Source organism: Xiphophorus couchianus, chromosome 23 (assembly GCF_001444195.1).
Source record: "Xiphophorus couchianus chromosome 23, X_couchianus-1.0, whole genome shotgun sequence".
Lineage (NCBI taxonomy): Eukaryota > Metazoa > Chordata > Actinopteri > Cyprinodontiformes > Poeciliidae > Xiphophorus > Xiphophorus couchianus.
Genome location: NC_040250.1, coordinates 2474956 through 2492111, shown reverse-complemented (window position 1 = coordinate 2492111; position 17156 = coordinate 2474956). Strand labels below are relative to the sequence as shown.

At 36.3% G+C, this 17156-nt stretch overlaps 2 protein-coding genes across 2 annotated transcripts; one reads left to right on the top strand and one right to left on the bottom strand.

The window, feature by feature from the left end:
• Positions 1-654: 654 nt before the first annotated feature.
• On the bottom strand, positions 655-5676 carry tmem144b (transmembrane protein 144b). Its single transcript, XM_028009825.1, has 12 exons — positions 5598-5676; positions 5285-5440; positions 5079-5201; positions 4470-4569; positions 4291-4371; positions 4115-4193; positions 3962-4041; positions 3328-3446; positions 3008-3127; positions 2359-2456; positions 1313-1366; positions 655-1233 (listed from the first exon to the last, which is right to left on the bottom strand). The coding sequence occupies exons 1-12, from the start codon at positions 5674-5676 to the stop codon at positions 1150-1152; spliced, it is 1173 nt and encodes a 390-aa protein (XP_027865626.1). The 3' UTR covers positions 655-1149.
• Positions 5677-5688: 12 nt separating this feature from the next.
• On the top strand, positions 5689-14384 carry gask1b (golgi associated kinase 1B). Its single transcript, XM_028009824.1, has 4 exons — positions 5689-7580; positions 8876-9093; positions 10521-10747; positions 11033-14384. The coding sequence occupies exons 1-4, from the start codon at positions 6728-6730 to the stop codon at positions 11238-11240; spliced, it is 1506 nt and encodes a 501-aa protein (XP_027865625.1). The 5' UTR covers positions 5689-6727; the 3' UTR covers positions 11241-14384.
• The last annotated feature ends 2772 nt before the right edge of the window (positions 14385-17156 follow it).

The window sequence follows — 17156 nt, the reverse complement described above, 5'->3', positions numbered from 1 at the left end:
TGGACGTTTCTCTTTCTTTAGAGTTCAAATGACTGAATTACCTCAGTACTGAGGTAATTCATGATGCACTCAAGTTCTAAAAAGTCCTGCTGATAATTATTGAAGCAGAGACAAAGGTAAAGGTTCCAAGACACTTGACTGGAATTTAAAACCACTTATGCATTTTGACTTTAACTCAGACTGTGTGTCTTGGTCAGATGACAGCAAAGTTGAGTATTATTCCAAAACATACAAGTTTGGATGAATGTACTGTGAACCCTTCCAGAAGACTCACAATTCAAATTTAAAAGAATTGATTGGAGTTTTGAATGTGATTTTATGCTAATCACCAGTTGTATAATGTAATTTGTTTATTTCTTTTTAGAATCTAAAAATTAACAGAATGGATTTAAATCTCTCAAAAGGGCTCATGGTTTCTATTCAGCTTTTGAAAAGTTACCAGCTAGAGGATTTAACCGAATCAATCAATCCAAATGTCAGCTATCTCAATACCTGACTTATCCAGGACACTTTCATTTCCATCATGTCAGTTTTTACTGTGGCCATCAACTGAAGCATAAATGCCAAACACTACTTTACCAAAAAGCAATCCTTTCTGGGTTATGATGGTGAAATTCACTCTTTATCTCAAATCAGATTTTATCTAACCTTTTCCAAATAAACTTAACATCTCATACATTTTCTTCCCTTTGCAATAAAATATTTAAGTAATTTATCTAATATCAGTTATTGCTTAAGAAATTAAAATAACCTGAAGATGCCCAATTAGGTACTGGAGCATGCGATTTATACCAAATTTCATAAGTGTTTCACCACTTATGAAATTTGATTCCAGTAGAAAAAAAAACATACATAATATTCAAGTTATTTTAATAGACATCACAAAAATACAACGGATTGATGCAAAACCCCACCACCAGGTCATAATGTAAATATGTGCAATATTTTAGAACAACCTTTAAGGGTTGTATCAAATGTGGGTTTAAGATTAAGTGACAAATATTTTCAGTTACAAATATATCTTGTTTTCAATCTTACAAAGTAAGATTGATTTAGCTTCTTGTAGATTTAAAATGAATTCCAAGATCTTTTATTTTAAAAGTCTAAGTCAGTGAAGGAAAGTCAGCTACAAATGGGTCATTTTAGCTTTCAGAGCTTTGAAATGGCAGTTAGCACAGAGCCAGTCAACACTACACAGGTAGCAAAGAAGAAGATGAGGCCGTTCATCAAACCCTGCAGAAAAGGAAACAGATTTGTCATAACTATCCTCTGGAGAAATCTAAGCAAAGCCATTTGACATTTCATACCTTACCTTAATCTCTCTGAACACCAAGGATCCCCACAGCGCTGCGACCAGACCGTAGCCCTACAGAACACAAAAAACCATTTACAGACTTTCACCATTTCCCACCCATCTTCATAAAGATGAGATATATCTGTTGCTATTGCAGTGTTTCTCAATTCCAGTCTTCAGGCCCCCCTGCTCTACATGTTTTAGATGTTTCTATACCAGAACAACTGATTCAAATGATTGCATGAAGGCTTCTGCAGCCACCAAGTACTGCAGAAGCCTGTTAATTACCCAAAGATTCAATCCAGGTGTGTGGCAGAAGGGAAACACCTAAAACATGCAGGGCAGCGTGAGGACCCGAGTTGAGAAACACTGTGCTATTGCAACATCTATAAATAGATGTTTTTTGTCTCGGGGCAAAAGTTCAATATTCAGTCTAACAAATGTAAACAATTTATGTCTTATTTAAAGCTGTCAAAGATCCACTGAGGATTAAGTATTAAGATGTATAGATCAAAAGGTCAATATGTTTTTGGTCCAGTTTCAACAAATTAACATATTTGACTATAGTAGTGTTGGCTGTGAGAGCAGGCACTGAGACCTAAAACTCAGTCATTTATTATACAATAAAAAGTCACACCTGTGAAGACAGAATTAATGGAAACAACTCCAAACACTGAGGGGACAATGTGGCAACTGAACCCCAAACAGAAAGTGTTTGCATTCATAGTAGAGCCAAAGTTAAAGCAAAACCATGTCAAACTGGATTCCTTTAAGTTTATTGCTCCTTCTGTTAAACTATTGCAAGTTTCTTTGAAGCAATTAACATTTAGCGCACCAAATACTAAAATATTTAGAACATACAAAAATTCCTTCAAATTAGAGATTTTAGAGAGGCGTAGAAACTGAAGAAATACCATTTTCTGTTTAACTCTGCAACTGCTTTGATGAAGTGCAATTACAGAAAGACTGGAGAAATGTTCAACGGTGAAGTGTGCTCCAACTGTACGTAGTAAGAAATCTAAAGAATTTTAAAAAGTACATTTGTCAGGACATGATTTACTTACTGCAGTGACAATGGGGTAGGTAACAACAGCACCCAGGTAGTTGGTGGCCAGGAACCAGCAGTATGTGCCCATTGTCCACATAAATCCTGACAGAAATCCTGAAGTACAGCCAGAGCAGAGAGAATATTTTTAAAACCACAAAAAAATGTCAAATAGTTTAGACACACATGGTTTAAAATAATAAAAAAAAGCTTCTATCCCAAATAATTGTCCAGAACTTAAACACTGAACCCTGGCATGACTATATGCCACTAAGCAACAGGAAGCGATTACATGACATTTTCAAAACAGCAGCAGATTCTGTCTATTGTCAAACTGGGGCTATTATTAGATCTTTTAGTGGCCTCTTGGGCAAAATGTTTTCTTGATTCTTAGAAAAAGAGCATGTGGAAAATGATAAGGGCACAAGTCTTGACATTGGTTACACAGAAATGCAATAAGCTCAACTACATTTGGTTTCCATCTTCAGTAAACCATACACTTGTTACTTCATGTTGCAAGGTTAATTACAAGTGTGAGCAAACAGAATTTTCCATATAAATGAGCAGTTTGATTATCTTGGCATTGTAAGTTAGTCATTTGTGTTTAAACATGATATCTTCACCTGTTAAAATAGGCCTGGTGAAGGACTATTAAAATGAGCTGCTACCTGGTAAAATGGCTTTGGGGTAAACCCTGGGTTTGTTTTTCATCACGGCACAGTAGATGGTGAAGTACACTGAGCTTGCAAGGAAAACACCAGAGGTCTGTGCATGAACATAGTCAAGATCTGCAAAAAATAAAACTTCAGTTAAAGCTACTTCTCAGCATGGGGAGGGATCACTGCTCTTCATGTATAGATCAAGAGTGGAAGCAATCCTGATAGCCAGCATGACATTTTAATTTTTCCCTTTTATGTCATGCTCATTTGGGAATAGCAGCAAGTTGAAGGTTCAAAATTAGGAGTCTTATCAAAGACTAAAAACCTACCGTAGACACTGGCTCCATAAAAAATGCTGTCATGACATGCTGAATGGTTCTTTATGTAGAGAACAGGTATGAATGAAGAGCCGTACAGCAAGCCTGCCATAACGGCAAGCAGGCAACCACTGATGAAGAGAATACAAAGAGTGAAAAACTGGATGAAAGATGCACTTTTAATCTCCTTTGAGACCTTGCTCAATTTGTATGTTAATTTTAACATTTTTTTCCTACAGAACTGATAAATGCCATTCCTAGTCACACAATTTAGCAAAGTGAATACTAGACATTCACTTCCAAAGCCATTTTAGTACCAAAAACATAAATCCTTTTGCATCCGATGCTTCATGGTATAATTCCTGCCTGTCATTTCTCAAAGAAAGAAATCCAATCTCTTTATGATAACTAAATATGCATTCTTGGGGTAGAATCAGCTTTCCAAACAAAGGCTACAGCCCTTGACATCTGCCAAGAAAATCTAAACTTTTGAGTTAATAGTGCAGGTGAACATCAACAGCATGTATAATTATTGTGGTGTCTCAGAATGAATTATGTCCAGTGGTGATGATTCATTAAATTACCAATTTGTTTTTTCACCCAAATACAAGCTGTGAGATCGCACCAAGGCAATGTTTAACCTTACATGATTCGCCTCGTCTTTGGTCCAATGGCATCAATCCAGTATGCAGAGGAGTGGTATACGAAACTGCCAGAAAGTGAACTCTGCAAAAAAGTTTTTTTTGCAATTCACAGTTAAACAAAAACAAAAAAAAAACCCCGAAAACAAATCACCCACCTTGTCAATAAGTATAGGGATTGTTTCTGACTCTGGATGGAGCTTCACATCACTTCTCACAAAGAAAAACACCAGGCCACTAAAGGGAATAAAACAGAGACCAGATTTTCCAAACATCATGACTGCTACATTACATCAAAAATCCAGTGACAAAGGCTAAGTGTTGCATAGCTCACCTGAGCAGACACAAACCAGCTCCACAGTAATTCAGTATTGGCCTGGAAACATCCTGAGCATCAATCCCGAACCACCCAAATCTGTTTCAAACAGTGACATCCATTTTTATGTCAACCTAAAGATTCCCATCAAAAGGCAGAAAAATCAATTCAGAGATTCATGCAGTCACATTTCTTACCTAGAACTGGCCCAGCCCATCAACAAACTGGACGATCCCCAAATTAAAATTCCAAGACCAAGCCCAATTGCTTTAACAATGGTAACAGCTGCCACACTTCCTGTGAATGAAAAAGGTTATTCTGTGTAAAATATTTGACTAATAATCATCCACAAAATTTTAAAACTCATTTGAAAGACTTGAGGTTTTAAAGACCGTTATTGAATTTGTGAATACTTAAAGCAGCTCCTTATTATACAGTGAACAAAACAGAAACTAACCGAGTCAGAAAGCAAACATTTCTTAGACTTTAAAATATTCCACTTTTTAATTTGCATAACCTTTCAGCAACACAAGAGCATGCCTAAAGAAACTCATAAAAATGACAATTCACATCTTCTCTAGATACAGTTCTAGCCAGTTTCATGGAGCCTGCAGTGACTTATGGTGAAATTGACTGTGTACTCAGAACTGGCCATTTCTCACAGTAGAGACCATGACGTTTTTGATTGACTGCAGTAAAAGGCCTCCTGTTTCATATCTTGAGCCCATCTTCTACACCATATGATGCCACACTGCAGAAAGAGTTTTTTTTTTTTTGCTTTAAGTTGTGATTTCCAGAGACGATACCTGTGGCCCAGATCATACCACCGAGCATTGCAAGAGGGTGGAATTTGGGTGTCCGCAGCAACAGATCGCCAAAAAGAGATACAACCCATATTGATGCACAGCTCACAAAATGATAGAACATACCTACAAAAAAAAAAAAAAGAAAATAAAAAAGTTTTGCATTAAATGTAGAAAAATAAATCTTACACCAGATTTCTTCCACTTACCATCTCCTGTTTCTATTCTTTTGATTGGAACATAGGTGCTTCCATACAGAACCACAGCAGCCATGTTTGCAATTAATCCATAAGCAAAATTAGTGACGTTTGTGGAGTTACTGGAGACAACAGTTTCCTGGGAGCAAATCCTAGTTTCATTACACCCTAAAGCATATGGATAAATTTCAGGGCAAACAATTTAATATGACAGTTTGCAAAAATAAATAAAACACCCCACAAGGCATTGTGGGGTGTTTTATTTATGTGAAGCTCAGTGAGCTCCACATTAATCACAGAGCAATTCAAAGACTCGTTAACCCACCGTCAGCGCAGAGGCATCTCACCATCAATAACGACGCGATAAATAAAAACATAGGCGAGCATTTTACCAGAGGCATCATGAAAATGCAATTCTTGTTTTTTCCCTCTCAACACAAACTTTCCACAACCTTAAAACACCACAAGAGGCCACGCGTGGGAGTCTGCAGAAGCCCAGAGAGCAAGCAGGTGCCGCCAGTTATCCAATCACCCGAACCTGGCACATTAAATAAAGCCGCGGAGCTTCCGGGGAGGCCCAGCACGCATGACGACAAGATGACATCAGAGTCTAATTTCATTTTGCAATTAGTTTCGGATGTAAATTCACTGACATAATTAACAATTTATTAAATTTGTAAACATTTTTTTTTTAAGATCTGCAAAATTGCATTCCTTAACAACAACTCTTGTTTGATGACTCATTCTCCTGGCACAACTAGAGACAATAGAGCCAGGAGACAATAGTTCCATATTTAAACTCGCTGCGAGATGGACCAGGAACTGCTCTGTCTATTGTTAATGCTGCCTACACTAGAACCTGTTTTCTTCCTTCTTTTAAGTGTTTTCCTTTCTAACCTGTTCCATCGATGGGGTGTTTGTTATTCTTTCCCAGTGTGAGCATCCTGCATTGACATGTTAAAACCCAAAGATTAACACCACTAGATGTCGCCTAAACCGCGGGCAAATAGGCATGCCTGAATGATTCCGCTTTCATAATTAGAAATATATTTTAGAACTTAATAAATTGGTTGGTGTCAGTAAAACGGATAGTTGTTTTTTAAAAGACAATGTATTTTCAGAAAGGTCACAGTACTTCAGACAAATTTTCTTGAGTGTCACAATAAATTGGATATGCAAAATATTAGTCATATGTATGGGATCTATTTTGTTATGATACCTTATAAACTGTTTGAATGAAATATTCAGAATGTGAAGACGTGAATTATCATATGAATCATTGCACGGTAACCCATGTGAATTATGCTTTTTAAATTATTGTTTGAGGTTGCGAGTCTGTCTATTATTGCTGTCTCTAAACTTTAAGAAAGCCTTTCCTCCTAGCTGAGTTTCAAACTCGCGCTCCACCCCAGTTTGAGCTAAGTGAAAAAACACTTTCAGCTTTAATAAATTACAATGGGGAAGTACCGCGTCCACTGGTGTTATTTTCCCTTTCGAAAACTCACCCGTAGCTTTAGGAGGTGCTCTCCCTCCAAAAGAACTTTGATTATAGCGATTCTGTGTTTGGTCAACTTGTTGTTTTTGGTTTTAAAAGTTGGGCATTTAGAGCAACCCCGGAGTAAGGAGGAGCAGAAGCGGCACACCCGCGGCGAGCATTACTTAGACGGTGAACCACCGGCCACTTCTGACCTGCAAACCCAAGCTAGTTTGGAGGTCCCGACCCTGTTCAATGTGGTCTACGTAACGCTAAAATTCAAGCGTCTTAAACCAGTAAATATTCTAGGTACAATTCGACCAAAGCTGAGAAAGAAAGTGAGAACAAAAACAATCCATCCAACAATTACGCAGCGCAAACGATTCAGCGTGGAACGGGAAACGGGCAAAGGAAACCGCAGCACTGGACTTAAGACATCGAGGAAAGGGGGAAGTCTTGTGGACTTCTCCTTAAAGTCTTACAACGATGGAACAGACCCTCGTTTTAGTAGTATCCGAATTTACAGCGAAATGGCACCTCCGTGGTTCAGCGCACAGGACGTGAAAATCATGCGCTTTCTTGCGGATGCCAAAGTTTTGCGCATAAAAGAAATCCCTCGTCTGGACGCACATTCGCTCGTGATATTTGAGGGTGCAGACATGAACCGTCTGGTCAGCCAAAAACACTTGAATAGAAATAATGTATGTGGAGGCCAGTGCGGAATTATCCACTGCTCCGTGGGAAACGCGGAGGTATTTGCTTTCCACTTGGATAGGGTGCTCGGCCTCAATAGGACAATACCTGCGGTAAGCAGAATGTTTGGCTTTTTGAACGGTAGGTTTTCATTTTTATTTAGATTAGATATAATCCATAGGTTGTTTATTTGCGGTGGTTTAAAAGCATTTTTTTTCAAAAACATTTCTTTAAAACCACCAACATGCATTCTGTTGTTTTTCATTTTGCAGGGTTTACTTTGTTTCACTAGAGAATGAACATCTTATATTAGTTGGACTTTTTACATTTTGTCACACTGAAATTACAAACCTGTTATGTGACAGACCTACACAAATGAACTCTTCGTTGTAAAGTAGAGGGAGCATGATGTATGGTTTTCAAATATCAAAGGTGTGCAATGACTGTTAAGTTTCCTTTGGTTTGAAAACCCCAAATAAAATCTGGTGTTTTTAGGAGTAACCCGATTGAATCAACCAATGCTGTCATAAACCCAGAGGTTCTGTGACGGTTTCTTAGAGAATGTTGGTGAACAAATAGTTCATAAAGACAGAGGAACACAGAAGAGAAAAAAAGAGAAAAATGAAGGGCTGCAACCCCATCAAGACATGGTCATCTACCAAATGTGGGAGAGTCTTAAAAATTCCAGCTTTTTTAATTGTAAAAATACACAATAACAAAAATAATTAAAAATCATGAACAATTTCCCCTTGCTTAGCAATTATTCAATGCCATTTTTTACTATATGACATAAAATCCCAATAAAATACATATATGTGACTGAATACACAAAAGTTCAGGTATAAATACTTTCCCCAGGGTCTGCACTTATTTTCCTAATACCACAGAGCTGAAGCACAGTTTTCATCTTTCTATATGCAGAGATGTTGGAAGCATATTGCAACTGGAAGCAAGTGTCTTTTCTTTGTTTTTCTACCTTGCATTACAATAATCCAGCCTGTGACTAATGTCTTCATCTGCTTTCATATTCGTGATGGATATGAAACATTTCTAAATATGTTAAGCTGAACCAGGAGAGACACATTATTTTTGCCCTGAGCTTTAGGTTCAGATACCCATGGTTGCTTCAGTTCACCTTTTATCCTTGTTTGGGAAGAAATAGCAGTAAATCTTTTTTGATACATCACATATGGAAAATTACAACATCAGTGTTAACAGACCTTAGAGGGCTGTGGAAACATATGAGTCTTATCTTGGAGAGCAGATTGTTTCTCTCTCCTCTGCCTTTATCTGCTCAATTATAGGGTTCAAAATGAGTTTTTTAGTGATCCTAGCGACCTGAATTGAAACAGAACAGATATCTGTGGTTCATGAAGGTTTAAATGTCACATGTGCTCTAATCCAACAATTTAATCCCTGGTCTTTTGTCACTTTAGATGGCCAGGCCTGCCAGGTGGTTCTTTGGGATGCATCGCTGCACCCCAAAGACCTTGCTGCAGGCCCAACTACTGTGAGGATGACATGGAGGGAGTACCAGAACTCACTGACACAGAGGTGTTGGCAAAGAAATGTCAACCCAAAGTCCAACTCTGGATGCTCTTCAATTTACCACAGTGAATGGAGCAAATTAGCTCTTTTTGACTTTTTGCTACAGGTAAAAACTCTGATGGATTAAAGCTTTAAATTTAACATTGCAGAAAAATAAATGGTTTTTGTATTACTCTGAATCCATAAAAATGCAGCTGGAGCGTCTCATTAGATTTGGTGCTATGAAAGTTTCTGAAGACAAATTGCTTCTTTAATCCTTTCTTCCACTATCTTCTGCAGCACTATGTCCCTATAGGTATAATTACTATTTAGATGTGCTCTTAGATCTTTTTAGATGTCTTAAATCTAATGAGAAAAGCCTTTATAGAAGAATACATTTTGGATTCACCTCTTCACCACAGTAACATCAAAAACGGAGCTAACGTTTGGGGAAAAGTGCTACTTAAAGTTATTTTATTGTTAACATTCAATAAATCTCTTATCACATTCATGCTTTGTTTTTAATTTGCTTTGAAGCTTCCAACGTGATTCATAAAAAAAGATTTCTTTCTTTTGTCAGTCAACAACACAAAGCTCTAAAAGATGTGTTTAGTAATCAAAAAAAGAAAAGAATAAACAGACAATTCATCATCCATGTCCTGTCCTGTTTCCCATTTCCTGTGTGGGAGGTCTCTGTGGATCATATTTTGGCACTGACAGCAAATACTCTATTTATAAAGAAAGCAGAAAAAGTGGAAACTGGATTTCTTTGAAAACTCTCCAGATCAGTTTGGAAAAAACATTTTATTACATAAATGTGTGCTTCAGTTTTATGAATAACCAAACATCAATTGATATCATTTATTCTTTATACATTTATGGTGTAATGGGTACACTTCTGTAATATTTGCGAACTCATATATTAACTAGTCATATTTAACTGATGCAGGCTTACAGATGGAGGAGCACTTAGAGAGGAATGTTGGGTTAAACAAGAATAGCATTGTGAGTATTTAAGTGTTGTTTTCTAGGATTAAGCAGCTGTTGAATTTTAGCAGGTTGTCGGATTTTTTCAGTCTGAAATTTTTCTTGCATCATGTTGTTTTGTTTAGAGCAAAAATTGAATGAGTGCTTTAATCTAATTCATGGTCACCATTCCCTGTGGAGGCAGCAGGTGTTTTACAGCGGGATGTTCTGCCTTTTTAGGCTTAAGGAGAGAATCCCCTCTGCGATGATGTCATGCAGCTACATGGTGGTCTAATTGTTGTTCCTTTAAATTATATAAAATGGTAACTGGAGTCAAAGAGACACTACAGAGGAATCAGCATGAGGTGTTTTTTTCCTGCCTAAACCTTTTATACCTGATTTCCTCATATTAAAGTGGATGTTATGGATGCAAAATGGAGTGAGGGAAAATATTGAATAAAGGGTTTACCTACGTTATCAACCTCATGCAATGGGGATAAAAAAAGATCTGAATCCTAATTTAAAATCTGTAAATCCCAGCTTGAGCTGTTCTTCTGTTTTCTGAAGAAATGTGAACTTTCTCATTAGATTCACAACCGTCTGGATCCGAGCTGCTGCGGATTCAGGCCACGGCAGGAGGACGTGTGTGTTCAACCGGGCCGCCATGATGTGTGTAAGGACCAGGAAAACATACAACTGGCAAACATCGTGCACAGGGAACATGACCTCAGGCACCTGGTCTTCATCAACAACAAAGGATTCTTTGACCACAATGAGGACAATCTAGACTTCAGGCTTCTGGAAGGAATCAAGGAGTGAGTTTGCTACATCTGAACCTATGTTCAGATTTTAGGATATGATTTTACAGTTTCTTACAAAAGTTTTATGTGATAGATTAACATATTTCAATATTCCATATTACAACCGCAAGCTTTAGAGCGTTTGAGTTGAATTTTACGCAACACAACAACAAAACGTATCATATGACTGAAAGGTGGATGTGTAGATAGAATCCCTCTGTGTGTAATTTAATCTCAGTATAAATACAGTTGTTTGATACATGTACGAACTGAATCAAAACTCTTCATGTTTCTCCCTAGGCTGCCAGAGCAGGCCGTGTCTGTGTTAAGGAACAGGAAGCTGAGGGAAAAACTTCTCCAGTCGCTCTTTCTGGACCAGATGTACTGGGAAAGTCAGGGCGGCCGACAGGGCATCGACAAACTGATCGATGTGATTGAGAAGCGAGCCAACATCCTCCTCACCTACATCAATGCTCATGGGATCAAAGTTATCCCAATGAATGATTGATTTATATTTTACTAATGAAGGTGATTTTTAAATTACATAAATCTTATTTAAAATAGTAAAAATCTGCACCTAAATTTAAGTAAACGTGAAAAAATAGAGGAATAATAATTTGTTACAGAAGCTTTAAACTTGATTTGTGTTGTCTTCATCCTATTCCAAAAGTACAGGAGTCAGCTTTGTCAGGCAAAAACTCTTAAGAATGGTAAAAAAAACAACCATTTGTTATGTATTTTTATGTAGAGTATCAAAATATACAACCGAGTAGCTACAGTGATCCACAAAGCAATGAAGAGGTAAAACCCTGTGTACTTATTTTCCTCACAAAGGCATTGAAGCAAAGAGCATGGCAAAGTCATGGCTCAATTCTGCCAGCAAGGGCAGAAAAATGAGTACTTGGAGGAAGAATGGAAAACAGAAAACATCAGGGAGCTAATTTCCATCTAAGCAATGGAGAAATCCCCGGCTTGGGAATCCTCTTGCACAATGTTTCACACAGATCGTTTCACTTTTCTGTTTGCCTTTTTATCTTGTGTGATTTTTACTTCAGTTCATAACTTTTGCTCATTGTGATGTAGTTTCAATGAAATTGGAAAAATAGACATCATTTGGGTTCATTTTTACAAAGTTTGATGTTCCTGTATAATTTAACATAATATTTCCCTCTAGAATACAACAATGTACATACATGGAGAATATTTCTATTTTCTCCATAAAAATGTAGACGTTTTTTGTGTGTAAGATTATGACTAGCATGTAACATTGTCAAATGAAATGTGTAAATATGCTTTTGGACAAAAAAGCCATTGTTTTTAATGAATTAGAATTATGCCTCATTCAGAGGCCAAAAAGCGAAGCCCACTTCCTCATCAGTTGTTACATTTGGAAGGAATCAACATGCTTGTTTTTATTGCTTTCAGTGTGGATCATGTTTTTAATTATATAGCCTACATCTTAGGTTATTGCTAAAGAAGCTGGGTGAATTCAAGCATATTGAAAATAGTTGAAGCTTTGAGAAGAATTAAATTCCAGTCAGTAGATGGATGAGATTCACAAAGTGTGAACTGCAGCTGGAGTCAGTGCTTAAAGAACCAACAAGGTGTATGGAGAACATGGTCTACAACTGTCACATTTGTCTTAATCCACTCCTGAGCCTAAGAGAACTACAAGAAACAAGACAAGTTTCTTATTTAAACTAAGGAGACAAAAAGTTTTAATCCTTGTTTAATTGGTTTTATGTAATCAAATCGCCTACAAAACTTTGAATAAGCCACAGCTGAAAAAAAAAAGTTGCTCTGTGTGTAATGAAAGGGTTTAATCCGAGTTTGAATTTTTAAACCAATTTACTGAGATTAAATTGATTTTCACTGATACAGTAATTTATTAAATTGCCCCTTTACAGTGTCTATGAGTATTGTAGATTATTTTGTTTATTGAAGATTGTATATTATATCCTTAGGGCATCATACAAAGTACTGTTGTTATCGTAAATCTGGTCACATGACATAAATGTACTAATTTATATGTAAAAATTTTCTAATTTGAGCCAAAAATCAATTTTAGCCCTGGACTGTTTTATGTTTTTAAATATTTATTTCATTTTGTATCTTTTTTGTAATTTGTAAAAGTCCAAAAAGAAAATGTCCATTAATAATCAATTGCATTTACCCTAAGTAGAAGTTGTGGTTTAGTATTGCTATCATTGGTTTTTAAAGTTTATATTTTTGGATATTAAAGTCACTTCAAAATACTTTAAAACAGCAAATGAGCAAATTGTTATTTTAGTTTTAGCAATAAAGCTAAAAAACAAAGTCAGAAATCATTTATATTCTGCTGTTTGGGCCCTCAAAGATTAGACTGGAAGTTGTTTGTTTGGTTTTATGCATTAAGCCGCCTATTGTTCTGACCTCTTCACCTGAATTACATAGAGTGGATTCCATGCCTTGTTGTGTTTGTGTTAAAATAACCCCTGCAGTTTGAAGACAAACTCTTCACACATATGCTCTTGTATTATCTCACCAGAACACACACAGACAAAAGATGACCTACATGGGTGAAACAATTGAAGCTTACAGAAACAAAAATAGACAGGGTGAGGGGCTGGACCTTTACTGACGGTTTATTTCTCCACTTGAACTCACTCCCCTTCAGTAAAACTACATTGTTGTAAATGCTATGCAGAGTTCTGCTGACCTCAACTGCAAGATGAACGTCAAAAGCAGCTGAACATCTGTCTGATGTTCAAATGAAAGAAAAATGTGACGAATGGAATATAAAATAACTGTACAATGCACATAGCTTAGCTATTCCTCTTTCTTGAAACAAAGCTCTGAAATAATAATAGTAAAACCTTTTCCTCTGAAGAGATCAGAATTACATTCACAAAACAAATCTTCACATGTATGTAAGCCTGATAAGTGTGAGTTAGCTTGTGCCCTTTTTATCCCTACTGGCTCATTTTCAACTTTATTAATTCTGCTTACTGGTTTTGTTTTGTGTTAGCTTTCTAATAATACAGAAAATATAACAGCAAACAGAATATCAAAGCAGCCCGTGTTTATTTCAGGGACATGCCACCCGCTGTTTACTTTCATACTTCAATACAGACTATAGTTGAGTTCTTTCCAAGAAAAAATGATCAGCAAAAACTATATGTGTCACTTCCAAGTGAGCTGTGTTGATGGAAACATTCAACAACTATGTGCCTGCCAAGGTTAGTTCTCTAATCAGACTAATTAAATGAGGTTCATATTATGGAAAAGGTTGCTAAAAATATATATTTCTTGAAAGATTTGGCAAGACACATAATGAATACCTCTAAATGTTGAATTGCCTAACTAAGCTATATTAGTTAGAATTAAAATTCAGGGTTATTTTTTATTAGAGCTGCCAGAAAACCAACAAATTAATAAAAGCCAAGAATAAGTTACAATCTGATCTTTCCATTGGTTTTAAAAGCAATTAAAATAACTTTTTTGAGATTAAAAACTACTTTGAGTCACATGTATGATGGATAGGTTGATGATAGTAGTATCTGTAATCACACTTTCTTGAAGTCTGTCACTCTATGACTTCAGTACAAATGGGTTCCTCTCCTGTTTTTTTTTGTTTGTTTGTTGTTTTTAGGAATAAACATTTCTAAAAGTATTATATTGAAAGGATGTGAGACTTCTTACTGAGGAGACTAAAAAGGACAAGATTACACACTTTTCCTTCAAAGATCATGTTATCCAGAGAGTTTTGTAGCAGTAAATTGACCTGGAGCACAGATTTCTACACATCTTCAAAAAACAGTCCCTTCACTACAAATAACTTTGTCCCATGACTTGGATTTAAAAGCAAAATCAAAGGATGAGGGAAGAGGACTTAGTTTGACTGCTGAGGTGTTTTGTTTGTCAGTTTATATTTGATTAGAAGCTAACTTTTATAGCAGTTTTACTATAAAAGTCATTGGCCGATGTCTGTGAATGATTTTATTAGCATCTGTTGTCTCAAAGTGGTATCCATACAAGCTTAGCCAGGATATTTAGATGAGTTATTTTTATGTGTCTGAGCCAACTGAGTGGAGTGTTTGACAGAACAAAGCATTGTTCTATCATAGCAAAGTGAAATCTGGATGAGCATTTCTAGCTGGCAGAAGAGCACAGACAACAGTTTCCCCACAGGGACATTTTTTTTTCCAAAGCAAGAAAACCTAAAAATGTTTTTTCATATGTTGATTTTAACTTTGGTAAAAAGATGGTGGACTCGAACTGATAAGGTCTTACAAAGTGAACTAGAAAAATGTCAACATGAGTTAGATAAAGTCAGGCCACAGCTTGTTTTACTTCCAGCTAAACCTGCACAAGGTCTAGAGATGTGCTGATTCAGACCAAACAGGAGCAAAAATTATGTTAAAATTCGCTTTTGGGAGACATGATCATCTGTAAAATAAAAAAATTGATCTTTCTTCAGGTTGATGAAACTTAAGACCACTGTCAATCATCTTATTGCCAAATTCTGTCTTTTTTTACTGCTTTTCTTTCTTTGTGGAGACCTATCCAGGACCAGGACTGAGGTTTATTGTATAGGTTTAGGTTTACTCTTCTGATTGAATTTTAAGTTCTACTTTTAAAGCTTTAATTGCTTTGAGAATAAATGTTACCCTGGGGCAGACAATTATTTTTGCATATTCAGGAATCTTGAAATGTGATTGACTAATTAATGAACCAGTGATAAACACCAACATAAGTTCACCTTGGATTGTTTTTTATAGTTTGAATTTAAACCTAATAAAGAAGACAACAGAGATGATATGTTTAATCCTCAAAAGAAAGTTCAGTGGATATAGTATATCAAATACCTTGACCCAAGTGACATAGTAAGTTTCTTGAGATTTAGTTGGAATATTATTTGTTTTTTATTCTTAAAGAACTTCAAAACCCAAGTCAGTCCCACTAAATCAAATTTCTGTTAAGAGGTGAAGGTGAAAAGCTTAAAGCTTGTCAGGAGTAAGACGTGAGTAGCTTTCTTTAGAGCAGTGAGCTGCATCATTAAAAATATCCAAGATAAGATTACACAGAACGCATGAACAATATGGAGGTGTCAGCTGCAGGGAAACAATCTATTGTGGCAAGCAGATCTAAGCTCTGCTGCGTTTCCTACTTGCTTTTTATGTGTGATTCTGCAGGAGGTCCACAGACAGGAAGCAACGTCTGCTGCCCAAACGGCTTCACTGAATAATGGTTTAAATTCCATGTGTTGCACGAGGATATATGATGTCCAGTCTGACATTCATTTGCACAATATAATTCATTAAGCTCACATTTATGTTTTTAAAAGTTGTTTTCTTAAAGGTCTGATATTCTACTTTTAAATGTCATCTTTCCAAAACATATAAGTGGACAATCAATGTCATCTATCCCTGACATTTCAGTTTGTGATAAACAAAACAAAAAAACATTTCTGTTAAATAATGATACCACTGTCAAGTTCTAGTGATATCACTACTGTATCTGATGGTTTTGATTGTGACAACATTTTTACAACATTGGCAATATTGTAAAATGTAACATTTTAATGAAATACGCTGACGCTTGTGTTTGCAAAAGGATCCTCTCCTTGGCCCCCCAGGAAAGTCAAATGGTTCATATGTTTATTTTTAGTCATCAAATTAAATTGGTGGCTCAGAGATAATAACATGATAAAGTCTGACAGAAAACCTTTTCAGTTTTAACCCCTACACATAACCCTGCAAAAACTAGACACTGGATGGATGAAATATTCAAAAGAAAGTAGTGGAATGTCTTTTTATGAGAAAATCCCTTTACTTAACATCACTAACTTATTTATTTTTGGAAATATGCTTAAAAATGTTTTAACTTTGGTTTCTATATTGGCAAAGTGTTCCCAAGACTCTTAAGCATTTTCTAAAGCAAATGTATTTTGTGTCTTATCTTTCTTGATAGGATTTTGATCAACCACTTCTACTGAAGTTTGTTGTCAGTAGAAAACTATTGAAGTGACAGGTAAAGAGAAAATATGTCAAAACATACCAAACATACCAAATAAAAATACAATAGGTATCACTGCAGGAACTCAAGGATGTGGACAAAGAGGAAACTTTTTTCCATCTGATAGAGCATGAACCTATGAGTTGACATCTGAAGCCACGAAGCTAGATTAAAGGGTGAGCGCACAGACAAAAAAAGAATATGGTGAGGCATCTCGAACATCTGTTAACAGAGATATATGGGGCAATCAAACAGTTGTGGGCTGAATATGTCAAATTCTATTTTCAGAGATGCTATGATGAGCGGCATGTAGAGCATGAAGAAGAGTCTGGATGAGACGACTGCAGCGGCTTACTGTATGATTCATACATTCCCTGCCAGTGCATCACATGACAGGGAAATTCTATCAGTATAACATGTTTTTTTT

Coding starts and splice junctions, on each gene's coding strand:
- tmem144b (XM_028009825.1), bottom strand. CDS start 5,676: ATGATGCCTCTGGTAAAATGCTCGCCTATGTTTTTATTTATCGCGTCG. Junction 5,202..5,284: donor AAGAATAGAAACAGGAGATG/GTAAGTGGAAGA, acceptor TTTTTTTTGTAG/GTATGTTCTATCATTTTGTG. Junction 4,042..4,114: donor TCCCTATACTTATTGACAAG/GTGGGTGATTTG, acceptor ACTTTTTTGCAG/AGTTCACTTTCTGGCAGTTT.
- gask1b (XM_028009824.1), top strand. CDS start 6,728: ATGGGGAAGTACCGCGTCCACTGGTGTTATTTTCCCTTTCGAAAACTC. Junction 9,094..10,520: donor TTTTTGACTTTTTGCTACAG/GTAAAAACTCTG, acceptor CTTTCTCATTAG/ATTCACAACCGTCTGGATCC. Junction 10,748..11,032: donor CTTCTGGAAGGAATCAAGGA/GTGAGTTTGCTA, acceptor GTTTCTCCCTAG/GCTGCCAGAGCAGGCCGTGT.